General features: G+C 40.5%; 1 protein-coding gene across 1 annotated transcript in view; it reads right to left on the bottom strand.

Moving 5' to 3' along the window:
* The window catches only part of tmprss6.L (transmembrane serine protease 6 L homeolog), a 46,071-nt gene extending 30,916 nt beyond the window's left edge, over positions 1–15,155 (bottom strand). Inside the window, exon 1 of the mRNA XM_041590739.1 lies at positions 14,678–15,155. Within this exon, the coding sequence (XP_041446673.1) occupies positions 14,678–14,749 (72 nt within the window). The 5' untranslated portion in view covers positions 14,750–15,155. The remainder of the gene's footprint in view (positions 1–14,677) is intronic.
* Between the last annotated feature and the right edge of the window lie 364 nt (positions 15,156–15,519).

Genomic DNA, 15,519 nt, shown 5'->3' with positions numbered 1-15,519 from the left:
AAAATCCTGCAGCACACTACTTACCCTACTCCAATTAGATCATGTAAAATTGACAACCACACCCTCTACATGATCCTCAGCCAACTCTCTATCCGTGTACAAATAGCAAAATCAACACAAGCAAACCTTAGTTAATGTGGCACTTATATTTAAAAAAAATCTAAGTAGACCCATCTACTAGGACCCCACTGTCCACTTTCCTACTTACTAAATATTAAAAATCAAGTAATTTTGTTTCACATCTGTCCTTTATACAAATGATTATTTGATGAAATTACTGCTTACAATGACCTTGTCCAGGAGATCGTTTTGGATGTGATCTCACAAACCTTCAAATAACTTCCACTCTACAGATGTCAAACATGCAGGCATATAATTATCATCTTAAAACAGCACACCCTTTGAATATTGGAATTACATTAGCTTAGCAAAGGCTTTGCTACCTTTACTGAGTTATTTAGTACCCATGGGCATATTCCACCAATCCATGAACTTTATTCACAGAAATTTTGTCTAAATATTTATGTACCATTTATGTACCTTTTTGCATCTGTGTTCTGTAACAGTTTATATACTGAAAATATATCATTAAACATAACAGGTCCCCTATAATCAAACTACAGGTATGGGACCTGGGTTATTCTGAATAACAGATCTTTCCATAATGTGGATCTTCATACCTTAAGTCTACTAGAAAATCATGTAAACATTAAATACCCAACAGACTGGGTTTGTCTCCAATAAGGATTCATTTTAATCTTAGTTTGGATCAAGTACAATGTATTTTTTACAATTTTCCATAATTCAGAGCTTTTGGGATAACGAGTTTCCAGATAACGGATCCCATACCTGTATTTGAATTTTTGATTGACCCACACTCACAACCTAAATCTTTTTACTCTTGATGTACTTTGCAATATAATTTTGGGACTGATCTTTGCAAGTTAAACAATTGGTTCTTTGTTTTTTATTGGCTTCATGATTGCTGTTTTTAGGGATGCACCCAATCCACTATTTGGGATTTGGCCGAATCCCCGAATCCTTGGTGAAAAATTCGGGAAAATACCGAACCGAATCGGAATCCTAATTTGCATATGCAAATTAGGGTCAGGAAAGGAAAAAATTCTTCTTTTGTGATGATTCGTATTTGGTTCGGCCAGGCAACCGAATCCTGCTGAAAAAGGACAAATCCTGGCCGATTCCCTAGTGGAAAAAATTCTTCTTTTGTGATGAAAAGTCACATGATTTCCCTACCCACCCCAAATTTACATATGCAAATTAGGATTCGAATTCGGTTCGGCCAGACACAAGGATTCGGCAGATCCGAATCTTGCTGAAAAAGGACAAATCCTGCCCGAATCCCGAACCGAATCCTGGATTCGTTGCATCCCTAGCTGTTTTACAACATTTGAATGATCTGTTTTTTCCCACTGACATGTAGACTTTAAATGCTTTCTTCATACTTTCTATTAAGCTCCTTACATGTAAATTAAGCTACATAGGTAGTTCCTTAATGGTTTTATATTCTTTTCCAAGGGAATAAATTGAGAACAATAATAGTTTCAATTAAATTAAAAGGACTGTATTTTTGTGTCTTGGTTGAGCATGTTCTTTTTTTTTGTTCCATGCATTAAATAAAACAATATTATGGTTCATATTACCCAAGTTTCTTACTGTAATGCATTAAATTGTTGCCTATATGAGCTACAATAGTCTTTAAGTCCAGCTGTGTACCAATAATGCACTGACCCCCCCAACCCGTAAAATAACTTCAGAGGGGCATGCAGCAACTTACGGGCCCCCATGTGATGCCTGCAAGTGAGCTGACGCATGCTGCTATAGAGGAAGGAGACTGTGAGGTCCTGTCCTCCCTTTTCCCCGGGTCCCCCAGCTACTGCAGAGTCTGCTTCCTCTATAGTTACACCACTGTTTCAGTCTGTATACTTGAATCCCTACTCTATGGGTGGTACAGACAGGACTCTAATCCTCCTACTTCTCCTTGGCAGAACTTCAAGCTACTACTAGCTATCCTGACACTATCTTTTACTTCTGGAGTGAGCTATTTCAGAACTAACCTCACACTAACTTCTCCTACTGGGTCTACTTCCAGTAAGCTGTAATTCCAAGAGTGCTTCTGAACGTCAACTCTGGTACACTGGTACAATATGATCATGTAGGGACCCGTAGGGTTAATTCCATATGGTCTAAACCACATGGTGTGGAAATCCCCTGTTTGGGCTTGAGCTATGGGGTCTCCTAGGGTTCTGGCAGGGGCAGGAGCCTGGTTTCTGTGCAGCATGGCCGATACCAGAGGATGTCACTAGGTGTCGCTGCTGCACCACTTGACTATAAATATTAGAGCCATGTGCTCACACAGCTATTACTGATTACTGTCTTACTGTTAGATACTACTTCTCTGAAGAGAAAGTGATTTCAGCAGCCAAGATGTAGAGGCAGGAGGCCTCTGAGGCTGGGGTAGACAACCCCATGCCTGGTGTCACGGTTGGCACCCTAAATTCAGAACTGATGCTAAGCACCCTGTTCCCGGCTCTTGCTTCCACCTTTAACAGCCGCCTTTCACCTCGGGAGGAGCCCTCGGCTAATTGGATGCCGCCAGGTCTTATAAAGAGAGGTGCAAAGCGAGGGGTTCTGAACAAGCTATGGGGCACAACTGTAAAGCAGAGTCTTTTGGCTAGAGGGTCATGGTACAAGGTGTAGGCAGAATCGTAGTTAGACCAGACCGGGTCTGGCAGGCAGAATACAAAACGGAATCAGGCAGGCAAGGCTCAAACCAGGAGATCAATCAGTAGGCATATAGAGTAAGCAAAGTCGGATATCAGGCAGGGGTCAGGATACAGATGTCAGAATCGTCAAAAAGCCAGGCAGGGGTCACAACAGGAATCAGAATACAGAAAGCACAATGCTCGGAAGCACCAGGAATAAACTCCTATAACGGGCAAAGTCCTGTAGCCCAAATGAGCCTTTTAAAAATTTCAAATTTTGCGCCATTGCCTGCGCCTTTAAATGACCAGCGCCTGCAGCAGATAAGATTGGCGCGGCGGGCGTCCCCTCCAACCCCCCACTAGACCACCACAGGGAGTTGTTACACCTGGGAGCTAGACCAGGAGGATCTGAAACCTTAATTCCAAATCTGAATTTGGAGTGCTCGGGCTATAGACAGTGCTGGGAGCTACAGTTCAGCTATGGATTAAGCAATCATGTACCAGCATTATGGACAGTGCTGGGAACCATTATCATATGGATTAAGCAAGTTGTGGGCTCTGCTAGGAGAGCCTGGAGTATTTGTGGATGCCTGTTCCAGCTCTGTGTGAGCCCCCAGGTTAGTGGCCTGTGGGAGGGTAGAAAAGGAAAGGATCCAGTGGAACCGATGTTTGTGATACAGGCTTTTTGTGTACCTTCTACGTGGGAGCAAATCTGCCCAGCGGAGAGGTATTTGGGCAATATCGCTACCTGGGACCAATTGTGCTCATTGGGGATACGGGACTGAGACTCTGTATCTGCCAATGAAGTAGTGCGGGACTTTGCCTTGTAGGAAAGTACCATGACTGGACTGTCACAGGATCCCCAGGGTAGTGGATCATGCTATTTGAAATGCATATGTGTACTATGACAGTTTTACTTACCCTTTAAACTGCACTTTCTCTTATATAAAGTTATTTGTTACACAGTACTAAGTGTGTGTGTGTGTGTTGAATGTTTTTCCTAATGGGGCCACCCGCAGGTGTTTTCCCGTATCCCATTAGGTGGAGGCACTGCCAGAGAAGAATTTCCCATTACCCTGTCACCTTGCAAAGGGGACTCAGGACCCGAGTTGGTAAGATGGTACAACCTTGGCACCAGGGCGGTCGCCAAGAGGGTGTTACACTCATATTTAATACAGCATATTTTGTTTAATAAGTTTTAATAGATTTAATAAGGACTTATGCCCCAGGCTCTGAATGTCCCAGTTTTCAGTCTCTTTGTCTGAAGCACTGCAAATCTAAATGCCCAGTATAGAACCTACCTACAACAGCCGGCAATGCAACTCATAAGATCTATCAGCAGCATGGGAATTGCAGCTTTCTTTGTCATAGCATTTAAATAGGAAAAAACAATTACCTCCTGCATAAGTAATACGTACAAGATAATAAGTGGGCTGTAACTAGAACACACCTGTAATTACTATTTAACAGAGATACAGTATAGTCTGTTTTCTGCACAAATGATGCTAACCTGTATATTGTTCTTTTAAGCTCCACCAGCTGCTAACTGTGCGTGTTATTAGACTATCTTATTTATCAAGGGTGACACAAGTGGGAATAGGCCAGGTAGCACAGGGCACAGCTGTGCTCAGGGACTTCCGTTGGTACATTCAAGTCAATGCTCTGGGACTTCACAGTGATTTTATAATTAATTTTGCCTTTTAGTTTAAAGGGACACTTTCACTTTTGGCAAAATGAATACATCTGAGAGATTTATCTGACAAATAAAGAGATCTATGATTCTTCTGAAATGCTTAAAGGATAGAAATGTCCTCTTGTTTCATGGTGGCACCATGTAGAATCACAAGTCATTTCTTAGAGGCTTTATTCCCGTTGACTTCTTGCTGTATACAGTATACAAGTGCCTATTATGTCTTGGACCCATTTATATTGAATATGTGTGTCCCGCTTTTTACATTTAGATGTTGAAGGGTAATTTGCTTTGCCCATTCTTCATCTCATATTTTCCAGCATGATTCCTGTTCATAAGGCTAAATGCAACTTTAGACTATTGAATCGTATGCACAGTTCTCAGCAAACTCAGATAAAATCTGCTCCCTGCTGCCCTGTACATAGACCCCTTAGTCACAGGGTATGTGTGAAACACAGGCTTTATTTAGACAAGAGTGACAACATGATAACATTTATATGTTGTTAAGGAAATTGTGTTCTTTGCAAGAATTCTCAATGTTTTCTGCTTGGGTGATGATTAACCGCCTGGAGTCCTAAACTGCCATTTCGTTTAACATGTCACTTGTGGTAATGAACTTTAAATAAATTAGAAGAAAACAGTCCAGCTGGGTCAGGAACAAAAAAACTGACATAAGGGAATCTGTTAAAAGTCACCAAGTCTAAAAAGTAGATAATAGCACAGACATGTATAGTTGCAGGAATGGACCTGTACAACTCCAGCCTTCAGCGTCATGTCTAACAAGGTTGGTCATATGGTCTTGCATTGCTGGTCATAGGCGTTGAATATGCTTTTTTACATTGTTTTATAGGTTAAATTACTGTAGCCTTTTTCAATCCAAAGTAGATTTCTGTGTGATTCATGGAAAGGGGATTGGCTAAATATGGCTATAATTACAGGAGCACCACTTTCAGGGGGTTATTTATCAAAAATCTATTTTTTCAGATTTTTTAAAATAAAAAAGTCCTAACAAACTAGAATCCATGATCCACAATGTGACCTTATTTATGAATATTATTAAAAAAACATGATTTAATCGGATCGGGGACAGACTCGATTAATGAGTTTTTTTCCCAAATAGTACAATTTTTTCGAGCTTCTTCCTGAAAAGCCCAAATTTTTCAGATGTTTGCCTAATAAGCCCGAAACAGTTGGATGTTTGGGCTTAATCCAGCGCAGTGTAACATAGAATGGGTTTGCACACTCTAAATAACATACAAACAAAAGGTGGTATAAAGTAAATTTCTTTTATATAGATATAAAAATGTACAGACAAGTAGATCAATATCTTATACAAGACAATTTATACACAATGATACTAATAAGTGTATGCATACCACCAATTTTGTAAGTTCAAGGCAAAAAAATAAAGAGAAACCACAAGGAGCGGATACACTTTGCCAAAGGATGAGAATACCCCAACGTTTCGGCACACTAGCCTTTGTCAAGGCGCAGACCACAGAATCTTCCAAATAGGATTATGGCCCTGCTGTTCTCACTCTATACAACTTCACTAGGTAAAAGTATTCAGTCATTTGGATTCAGTATCACCTTTTTGCTGATGACACCCAACTCTACTTGTCTACTCCTGATCTTTCTAATTCTGTCCTCTCCCAAGTCACAGACTGTCTCTCTGCTGTCTCCTCCTGGATGTCACAACGCCACCTGAAACTGAACCTTTCTAAAACAGAACTCATTATATTTCCTCCAAGATCTTCCCCTGTCCCTCAGATATCACTCACCGTAAACAACACCACCTTTTATTATCTTAGACTCACATCTGTCTTTTTCACCACACATTCAAACACTTGCAAAATCTTGCCATATTCAACTGCGCAACATTGCTCGAATACGACCATATCTCAGTTCAGAATCAACCAAAACACTGATTCAGTCTCTCATCATCTCCCGCCTTGATTACTGCAACTTACTCCTCACAGGTATCCCAACAAGTCACCTTTCACAACTCCAATCTGTTCTAAACGCGGCCGCTAGACTCATTCATCTATCTCTCCGCTCAACATCAGCTGCTCCCATATGTATGTCCCTTCACTGGCTCCCAATCTCCTCTAGAATCAAATTCAAATTACTTACACTCACATTCAAGGCCCTTAATAATGAAGCCCCTCCCTATATTTCATCTCTAATCTCCAAATACACTCCTTCACGAAACCTACGCTCTGCTTCTGATCTTCGCCTCACTTTTCCTCTGGTCACTTCTGCCCATTCTCGTCTACAAGACTTCTCTCGGGCTTCTGCTTTTCTCTGGAACTCTCTGCCACAAGCTGTCAGACTTTCTCCTTCTTTCCAAACTTTCAAGCGCTCCTTAAAGACCCATCTGTTTAAAGAGGCCTATTCGATGTACCTTAATTAATCATTGCTGTATCAAAAATGACAAAGTGTTTATATAATCCTAATGTCTCAATTGTAACCTAACCTTTTCGTTTGTAAACTCTAATCTCTAGGTCCTTCTAACCCTATTGTACTCTGTAACCCTAGTTTGTTATCCACCATTTATTCCCTGTTTGCTATACCTGCAGTAAAGCACTGCATATCTTGACAGTGCTATATAAATAAATGATGATGATGAGGATAGGGAGCTCTCCCATTGACATTTATAAAACCTCGGCAGGTCTTAGAAGCTGGATTTCTGGATTCTGACTATAATAAATCCCGAAAAATTTGCTTACCCTGGTGGTCTAGTGGTGTGGCGGGGACGCCCACCGCACCCCTCCGTGTCTGGCGCCATCTTGGATGCTTAAGGACGCGCGTGTGCGCCTCCACGTCATTTAAAGGCGCTGGCGTCATGACGCCAGCGCGCAATGGCGCCAAATTTGAATAGTATAAAAACCTCATTAGGGCTGTGAGACCTTGCCCGTGATAGGATCTTGTTCCTGGTGCTTTGTTAGTGATTCTGATTTCTGATTCTGGTTTTGACCCCTGCCTGGCTTTACGATTATCCTGACTTCTATATCTGACCCTTGCCTGAATATCGATTATCCTTCTGCTGAACCCTCCTGTCTGATTGATTACCCAGTTTTGAGCTTGGCCTGCCTGATTACGATTGACTTCTGCCTGCCCCGACCCGGCCTGTACTGACTACGATTCTGTTTCCTGTTTTGTACCGTGACCCTCGGCCCAAAAGACTCTGCTAACAACCGTGCCCCTTTGCCAGCCAGAACATCTTGCCTTGTATCCCTCGTTAAATCCAGGTGGCACCCAAGTAAGCTGAGGGCTCCTCCCGAAGCCCAACGGTGGTCACACTACTGGTGAAGCCGAGCTGAGACCAAGGTACTTGGCACTTGTTCTGGTATTGGGTGCCGGCCACGACACTTGGATTTTATAGTAAAAAAAACTCGAAGTTTTTGAGTTTTTTCCATTCGGACTTTAGTAAATAACCCCCTCAATGTAGGTCTTCACATTACATAGTGGAGGTGAAGTCAAATGGCATAGTGTGATGCAGTTTCCCACAAATAGGGTTTTTTTTTTATCATAGTCTGATTTCATCTCAACATTTTCTGCTGCAAACTCTGATCAAATCTGCTCTGGTTTTTTACGCTTATTTATAATGACATTTCCCGAAAATTTGCTTTTCACCTGAAAACTCAGATTTTTTTCGGATTTTTCACCCAAAATCTCAGATTTCTTATGTTTCTTGAGATATTGCACGAAAACCCAGCGCACATCAAAAAATCATTGGGACTTCTCCCACTGACTTGTATACAACCTTGACAGGTCTGAGATGCCGGATTTTCTGATTTGGACTTTTCCATCCTCTGGGTTTAATAAATTCTTAAGAATTAGTGAGTTTTTTTAAAAGTCCAATTTTATATTAAAAAAAAAATCACAAATTTGTTGTGATTTTTGCATTCTTAGTTTAGTTAATAACCCCCATAGGATACCACTTTAAAAGTAGTTGGCTTTAGAGATGTGGCACACACATCTTTCACACACCACGTTCACAATTACCCTTGGTGCTTGCTACTCTATGGAACAGGGCAATTTTTATTATTATGTTGAATATGAGGGTTCGGCCTTGTAATATTTTCCACATCAATATCAGTACATAGTATGTTAAATAGTATGTTATATAGTATGATGGCTACATGGTTTATAAAACTGTTGACAAGGATATATGTATAAGTACGAGTGCTTAGCTCACAGCTCTATCAAACACAGCAGTTCAGGTTTATTTCTCTCAACCTTTGGTAACAATTAGAACATTCTGTGAAATGACATAGGTGACAGGAAATTGGTTTTCCCCTAAGAAGGGCCACAGCCAATGTCATATTTCGCCTATTTTAACACGTGCATGGAACCTATGACACAATACATGAGTGAGTCATGTTATGCTCAGTGTTGAAAGTGCACAAGTGCATTTACGGCATCACAGGGACCCCTATGCAGCAAAAAATTAATAAACGGCAAATTGCAGACTGATCTGTTTGTTATTTATTAAGGATGCTTAACCTGCTGCAGCTGTTTTGGCACTGCTGGGAGCTGTGGGTGCCGGTGCCAGTTTCCTTGATGAATTTTAGTATAGTCTTGCGGTATCAGCTGCTCAGGTTTTCCTGCATGATTCCTGTTCACGGGGGCTGAATTATACTTTATACCAACATTTCATGTGCCTCCTCCGCAGTAAAAACTGTTTCTTTAAACATTTGCATCTTTAGCAGGAGATCAAGGGACTTGTACATAAAGCCCTGCTAATCACACAAAGTGCATGAAACAGAAACTTTATTTAGACAGGTGTCATGTCATAAACTGATACTATAACATTTATATGTTGTTGAGGAAATGGTGCTCCTGGTAAGTATCCTCTTGGGTTGTGATTAGCAGCTTGTAGCCTTAAACTGCCATTTCTGTTCATGAGTCACTTGTCATAATTGAGCTTGACATAAATTGCTAATGTATATAAATTAACAGGTCAGACGTACAGAAGCCTTGTCAAGAGCACATGATCAACAGAAGCCTGAGAGAAATCAAACAACTGTAATGAAAATACATAGACAATACACAGAAATGCTGGCATGTAAAGTGATTGCATGTGCAGGAGCTCAGTCTGGCTACTCACGGCTGCCCACTCAGTAAGACCTTCATCTTACCTTGCAGGAGCCCATAGTATGATGCAGTTATCAGTATATCACATGTTGCTGGACACCACTTAAAAAGAAGTTTAGCAATACTTTATGTAATGATGTGGCTTACACTTTCTTAATAACTTAATCTTTGCTCAATATTGCACAGTACAAATACCTGAGGCACTCTGTCAAGCCATGATTTGGATTCCCACCCCTAGTGGTGGGTTCTTCTCTGAGACTTGACTGATGGTAGCGAAAACTATTGGACATCTTCCCATATTGACCAACCACCTGACCAACCACCCCTTACTCCATCCCCTAAGTTGCCACCATACAACTCACCAACCGCACCACCTTACAACCTGTAATAACCGATGTAATAACACACAGATGTCATTTTTTGGGGATGAAACGCATTAACCATAAATATACAGGTGAACATAAGCAACACATATTAAATGTACAGCTTGTATCACATTGAACAATCCAAAAACTGCTTTGATCCCAATGTGGGCACAATCTGGCTAATCAGCTAGAACAATTCTTTTCCCAACTTGCCCTACGACCCTTCTTATAGGCTCGTGGTAGAAAGTCACATGACCCTGCCTTAATGTTGGACTTACTTGGGGCTACCTGAGGACCCCCAATCCTTTCGCAAGCAAACACTACCTTCTGAAAATAAGTTCCATGCATCCAACTAGGGATATACTACACATGGACACAAGTTTAGTAATGTATGGAGAACAGTTAGACAATCCTTACAGAAATCAGCGTGAAATTGTCAAAAAAGATGTGAAATGTGTGCAGCTGCAGGAGTAAACAAAGCATTAGAAGCAAAATACTAATGTTCTAATTATCAAATAAGAATAGGAATCTACACGCAAAACATGCTAGAGATTTACATTATACAACTGTGCAACTACCTGCCTGATGCAATGCCAGTAGTAGCAACATAGGCTCGTTTTTGGCAAGGAAGCGGGGGCATTTACCCAGGTCCTCATGTAGCACTAGGTGGGAACACAGATGAGTAAGTGCCCCAATAGGCACAAAACGCGTTAGGTCTCATGTCCTAATACATTTTTCTACTTTTTACATTTGTTTCTTTATTATTGGAGATCCTCACATCCTTTTTGGATACAGTGTTTTTGGATTTTGCACCTTGGGACTGAGGTGAACTGTGAGTGTATCCTCCTTTACTATCTTAACCACAATTTTGTATTTTTGATTTAATATTTATTTGATTGGTATCATAGATATTTGCTGTGATGTGGCAGTAGCACAAATCCTATTTCTATGGGAACACAGATAATGCAGATAGCAAATATTGGGCTAGATTCAATAAGATGTAAAAAAACATAACTCCTTATTCAAGTCCAAATTTTACCATAGAGTCAGGTGAAGGCAAAAAACGATTATTTAACGTTTTATCAAATGAAAACTTTATTGAAGTCAATGGAACTGGAACTGAATTAGGAGAAACATTTTTTATCCATTAATTGAAACTTCCCTATAAATTCTTTCATGTGATAAACCATAAAAATAATGTTTTCTCTCTTGTATTTGTAATAATATACAGGTTTCGAAGGGTCCTTTGATAAAAGTGACATCTAAGCCCCATTTATGAAAGCATTTATGTTCCAGTATGTTTATAAGCACCAATTATAATTTTGACATCACTAACATTTTGAACTGGTTTCATGTCCTTTGTAAAGAAATATTTATATGTTAGTGAATTTTGTGGCCACTGCCTCATTGCACCAAAGTTTAGTAGTGAGCAAATTTTTTCCTTTTTTGCTACAGTATATTCATTCCACATGGGGGGAGGGGCACACTCACAGAATCAGCACATATGAGGATTCATTTGATCAAAGTGTTCGTTCTCTGCTTCTTTAGTGGTTGGTGGATTTATTATAGGAACAAAATATGGCAACCAGGGCCTATGCATGTTTGCATAGACATTAGTGCAGCCTACATCCATGCATTCAAACTGATTGGTAATTGGCATTGCATTGTGGATTTCCAGGAAGGTTCAATTTAGCGGTGTGTTGGTTCATCAATCAGTTTGACATAGGGTGTTAAGTGGATGCAAATACTATGGGGCAGATGTATCAAGGGTTGAATTTCGAGGGGTTAAATCCCTCGAAATTCGACTGGGGAATAGGATCCAATAGGGAATTCAGGCAAATTTACACGCTGGCGAATAGTCGAATGGGCGAATATTCGCCCGGCGAATAGGCACACGATCGAATATTTGATTGAAGGATTTTCATTCGATCGAATGAACGATCGAATGCCTTTTTATTCGATCAAAAACTTAGAAAAAAAGCAGGCAGTCGAATTATTTTTAAAAGAGACAGTACTTCGAGTATCGAATGGGCGAATAGTCGCAGTGTTTTTTCACTCGATCTATTCTAATCATTCTACTCAGGCGAATTTATGCCAAATCGATAGTCGAGGAGCACAAAAAACTCCTCGAAATTTTTTCCCTCTATTCATTCACCCGAGCTTGGTGAATGTGCCCCCAAGTGTTAGACTTAACTACAAACAATTTGGTGGCCATTTTTTCACCTTGTACTCCAAGTTTGTAAATGGGCCCATGTATCTATCATTATTTTACTTTAACTAGACAGAATATGACTAGGTTACTGTGACATATGTTACTCGGAGTGCATAATGTTAGCTTCTCCACCAATGGATTTGTCAGGACTCCTGTCTGGCCCCCCCTAGCATGTATATTACCGGAACTGGGATTCTTAAAACTGTGTTTTTGTTAGTTAAAACATTGTTAGTAGTTTCAATACTATGATTTACACCATAAATTTAGAGCCACAGTACTAGTGTTCTGCAGCTCAGTAGCCCACCCTGCAGGCAGCCGGCCAGACATTGCTGAACTGTTGGCATGTTAGTAGCTCAGCAATAACTGGAGGTCTGCAAGCTGAACATCTCTGACATACTAAGGATTTGGATGCATCACACAAAATAAAAAGAATATTTGCACATTTGCCAATGGTTACTTCTGTGATCAACACTTTGAACAAATCCATGTATTTTCCCGGTGCAATTGCACAGCAGGTTACAGATGGAAGTGAGAGCACTGGCAGTGCCGTTGGGTCCAGAAGAAATATTAACCAGAGAGGAAGTGGTCAGTACAAAGATTGTGTAACCGACAGTTCTGTTTGTTTAGTGCATCACAGGGAGAGGAAAGCATGGAGAGACCCTGCACAGAGCTCTACACAGTGTTGTCTACTGGCCATTAGTCCTATTAATCTCACCTCCTGGCAACAGATACTTTTACTCTCTTGAAAAAATGGACATCCATTTATGACACAAGCTCTCCAGGATCTTGTTAAAATCTTCACTTCTTTTATTTATATAAATATATAAAAGTTGTCAGCATTGGCGCAGTGTATTAAACAACTACTGACGTGTTCCGTGCCCCGTTATTTGGCACTTAGTATTCACTTACTAAAGATTGTAACAAGATCCTGGAGAGATCGTGTCATAAACGGGTGTTTTTGTAAGAGTGTATTAAACAGCATTTACCATTCCTGTAACATAGCCAATACCACTTTACCTGCTTTGGCACCATATCTCATTCCATTTTGCTTCCTTTAGCAACATAACCATTCAATTTTACCTACTGTCATCCATTTTGAATGTCACTTTGCATACCATGGCATTAAGTTCCATTACTGTAATGAATACAACATGTCCTTTACCATCCTCGCTACAGCAACACCATGTCCCATACCATTCTACTTACTGTGTCCCCATGTCCCATACCACTTTACTTACAGTGAGGCTATTCCACACACCATATTTCATACTGTGGCACTACCCCCCATAGTTCTTTACATACAGTGGCATCATGCACCATACAAAGCTACGTATAGCAGCCCTATGCCCATTCCATATTACCTTCTGTGGCACCATGTCCCATATCATTTAATCTAAAGTGACTCAATGTTTCATACAAAGATACCTACAGTGACACCATGCCTATATTATTCTACCTGCTTTGGCACCATGTCCCATACAATTTTATCTATTGTTGCCACTTTATCTAGTGCAGTATCAAACTTCTCAAACCATATTTATCTACTGTAACATGTCCCATAACTCTACAGCTGTAATATTCCTCATACCAGATTACCTACCATGCCACTATCGGGGGAATGTAATAAAAATCGCAAACAGAAAAACTATTCGCAATGCGAAAAGTTATGCCTTTGCGCGAACAAATTTTGCTTTGTGCGAATTTAATATAGATTTTGCGAGCCCGGAAACTGTTTAGCAACCACTTCCGACAGTGAAAGACCGTTTGCGAATTTTATAGTTTGCGGCAATGCGCAGTCAATGTAATAAAACTTCTTACTGAAAAAGTCGTTATGTTTGCTCCAAAAGATTACGACACCTTCAAGCACTTCTTATGAGTGCGCAATTAAAATTCGCAATGCGCAATTAAAATTCGCAATGCAATAACAGTTTAAGGAACAATATTACATTGCGAGATGTGGATTTTTAGTCTTATTGGTGCGAATTGTTTTGCTCTTTGCGACTTTTATTACATTCCCCTGTATGTCCCATACTTCTTTACCTACATTGATACCACGTACCATACAAAGTTACTTACAGTGACCTCTTACCCATACTGTATCTGCTGTGGTACCATGTCCCATACCATTATATCTACTGTGACACCTTGCCTTATACAAAAATAGCTACAGCAACGTCATGCCCCATACCATTCTGATTCCTGTAGTATCACGTCCCTTCATATTTTACACACCATGTCAACCTACTGTGGCACCTCACTTTATACAAAAATACTCACAGCAACATCATGCCCGATACCATTCTGACTACTGTAGCGCAATGTCCCCTCATATTTTACTGCAGCCCCATATCCCATACCTCTTTGCCAACTGTGACACCATGTCCCATACTACTTTACAACATACAACAGAAATACATTTGATTCTGAGAGGCCATGCGTTTCATGTTTATAACATATAAGGCAGAAAGAATAGCTATGAAAAGCCTATAGGACATAGAGCATTTTACTGAGAAGAATTCTGGATTGAGGGCTTATAGTTGAGCATATGTGTCTGTCCTGTGAGTATTAACATTTCTCTGCCACTCACCTGACTTAAGTCTGTTGGGTCCTTCTCCATTGGGGCAGTTGGAGTGTCAGGAAGGGGTATATGAAGTGACATTCTCTCCACACCCCTGGTTCACCTGAATCCACAGTTTCCAGTTCTGCTGCAGGTACATTCTGTGCCAGTCACATGAACTGAACACAGCCTTGCACACATCAGGCTCCTGTTGACACAGCCACAAGGTCCCCCGAGATCAGTTTCTCTCTACCCCTCCAGCTGTTTTGAACAATGACCTAATTCCCGGGAGGCACAAGATTCACTTTGCAAAACAGAGCCACCTGCAAAAGGGACAAGATGACGTACATAAACAGTAATGGAATCAGCATTTAAAAGCTACGGTGCACACAGCCAAGTGCTCTGGGATCAGAGTTCAGAAGAGCCGCAGTTCAAAAGAACATTGGGTAAAATCAACACACCAGACATTAAGTTCAATATATAGAGCAACGGCAATGCAGTGTCAGTGAAAAATATACACACAGGGGGGTAATGGAAGAGTCAAGATGGAAGGACACTTGTTATTTGTATTTTGTAGCTATTTCTATGGTAATTAACACTGAGCCAGGGGCAAAACATGTGTTTTAGGAAAGGTCAATTGATGAGGGTTGCACACCCCTGATTTATGTAGTCCAATAGATTGTGAGGGGTAATTTACTTAGTGCACCCTCAAAGGGCTAAGTGCTGTTTTGAGCACAATTACCATGTTTTTTCCCACAATGCAGAATTGTTTCCATATGATTCTGATGTTTTTGTTGTTGCCAGGCATGTGCCTGTTACAGTTGCAATTGATACATTAAAATTGGCACAATTGGGTTTGCACTTCAATGAGA

This window comes from Xenopus laevis, chromosome 4L, assembly GCF_017654675.1.
Source record: "Xenopus laevis strain J_2021 chromosome 4L, Xenopus_laevis_v10.1, whole genome shotgun sequence".
Taxonomy (NCBI): Eukaryota; Metazoa; Chordata; class Amphibia; order Anura; family Pipidae; genus Xenopus; species Xenopus laevis.
This window is presented reverse-complemented; position numbering and strand designations above follow the sequence as displayed.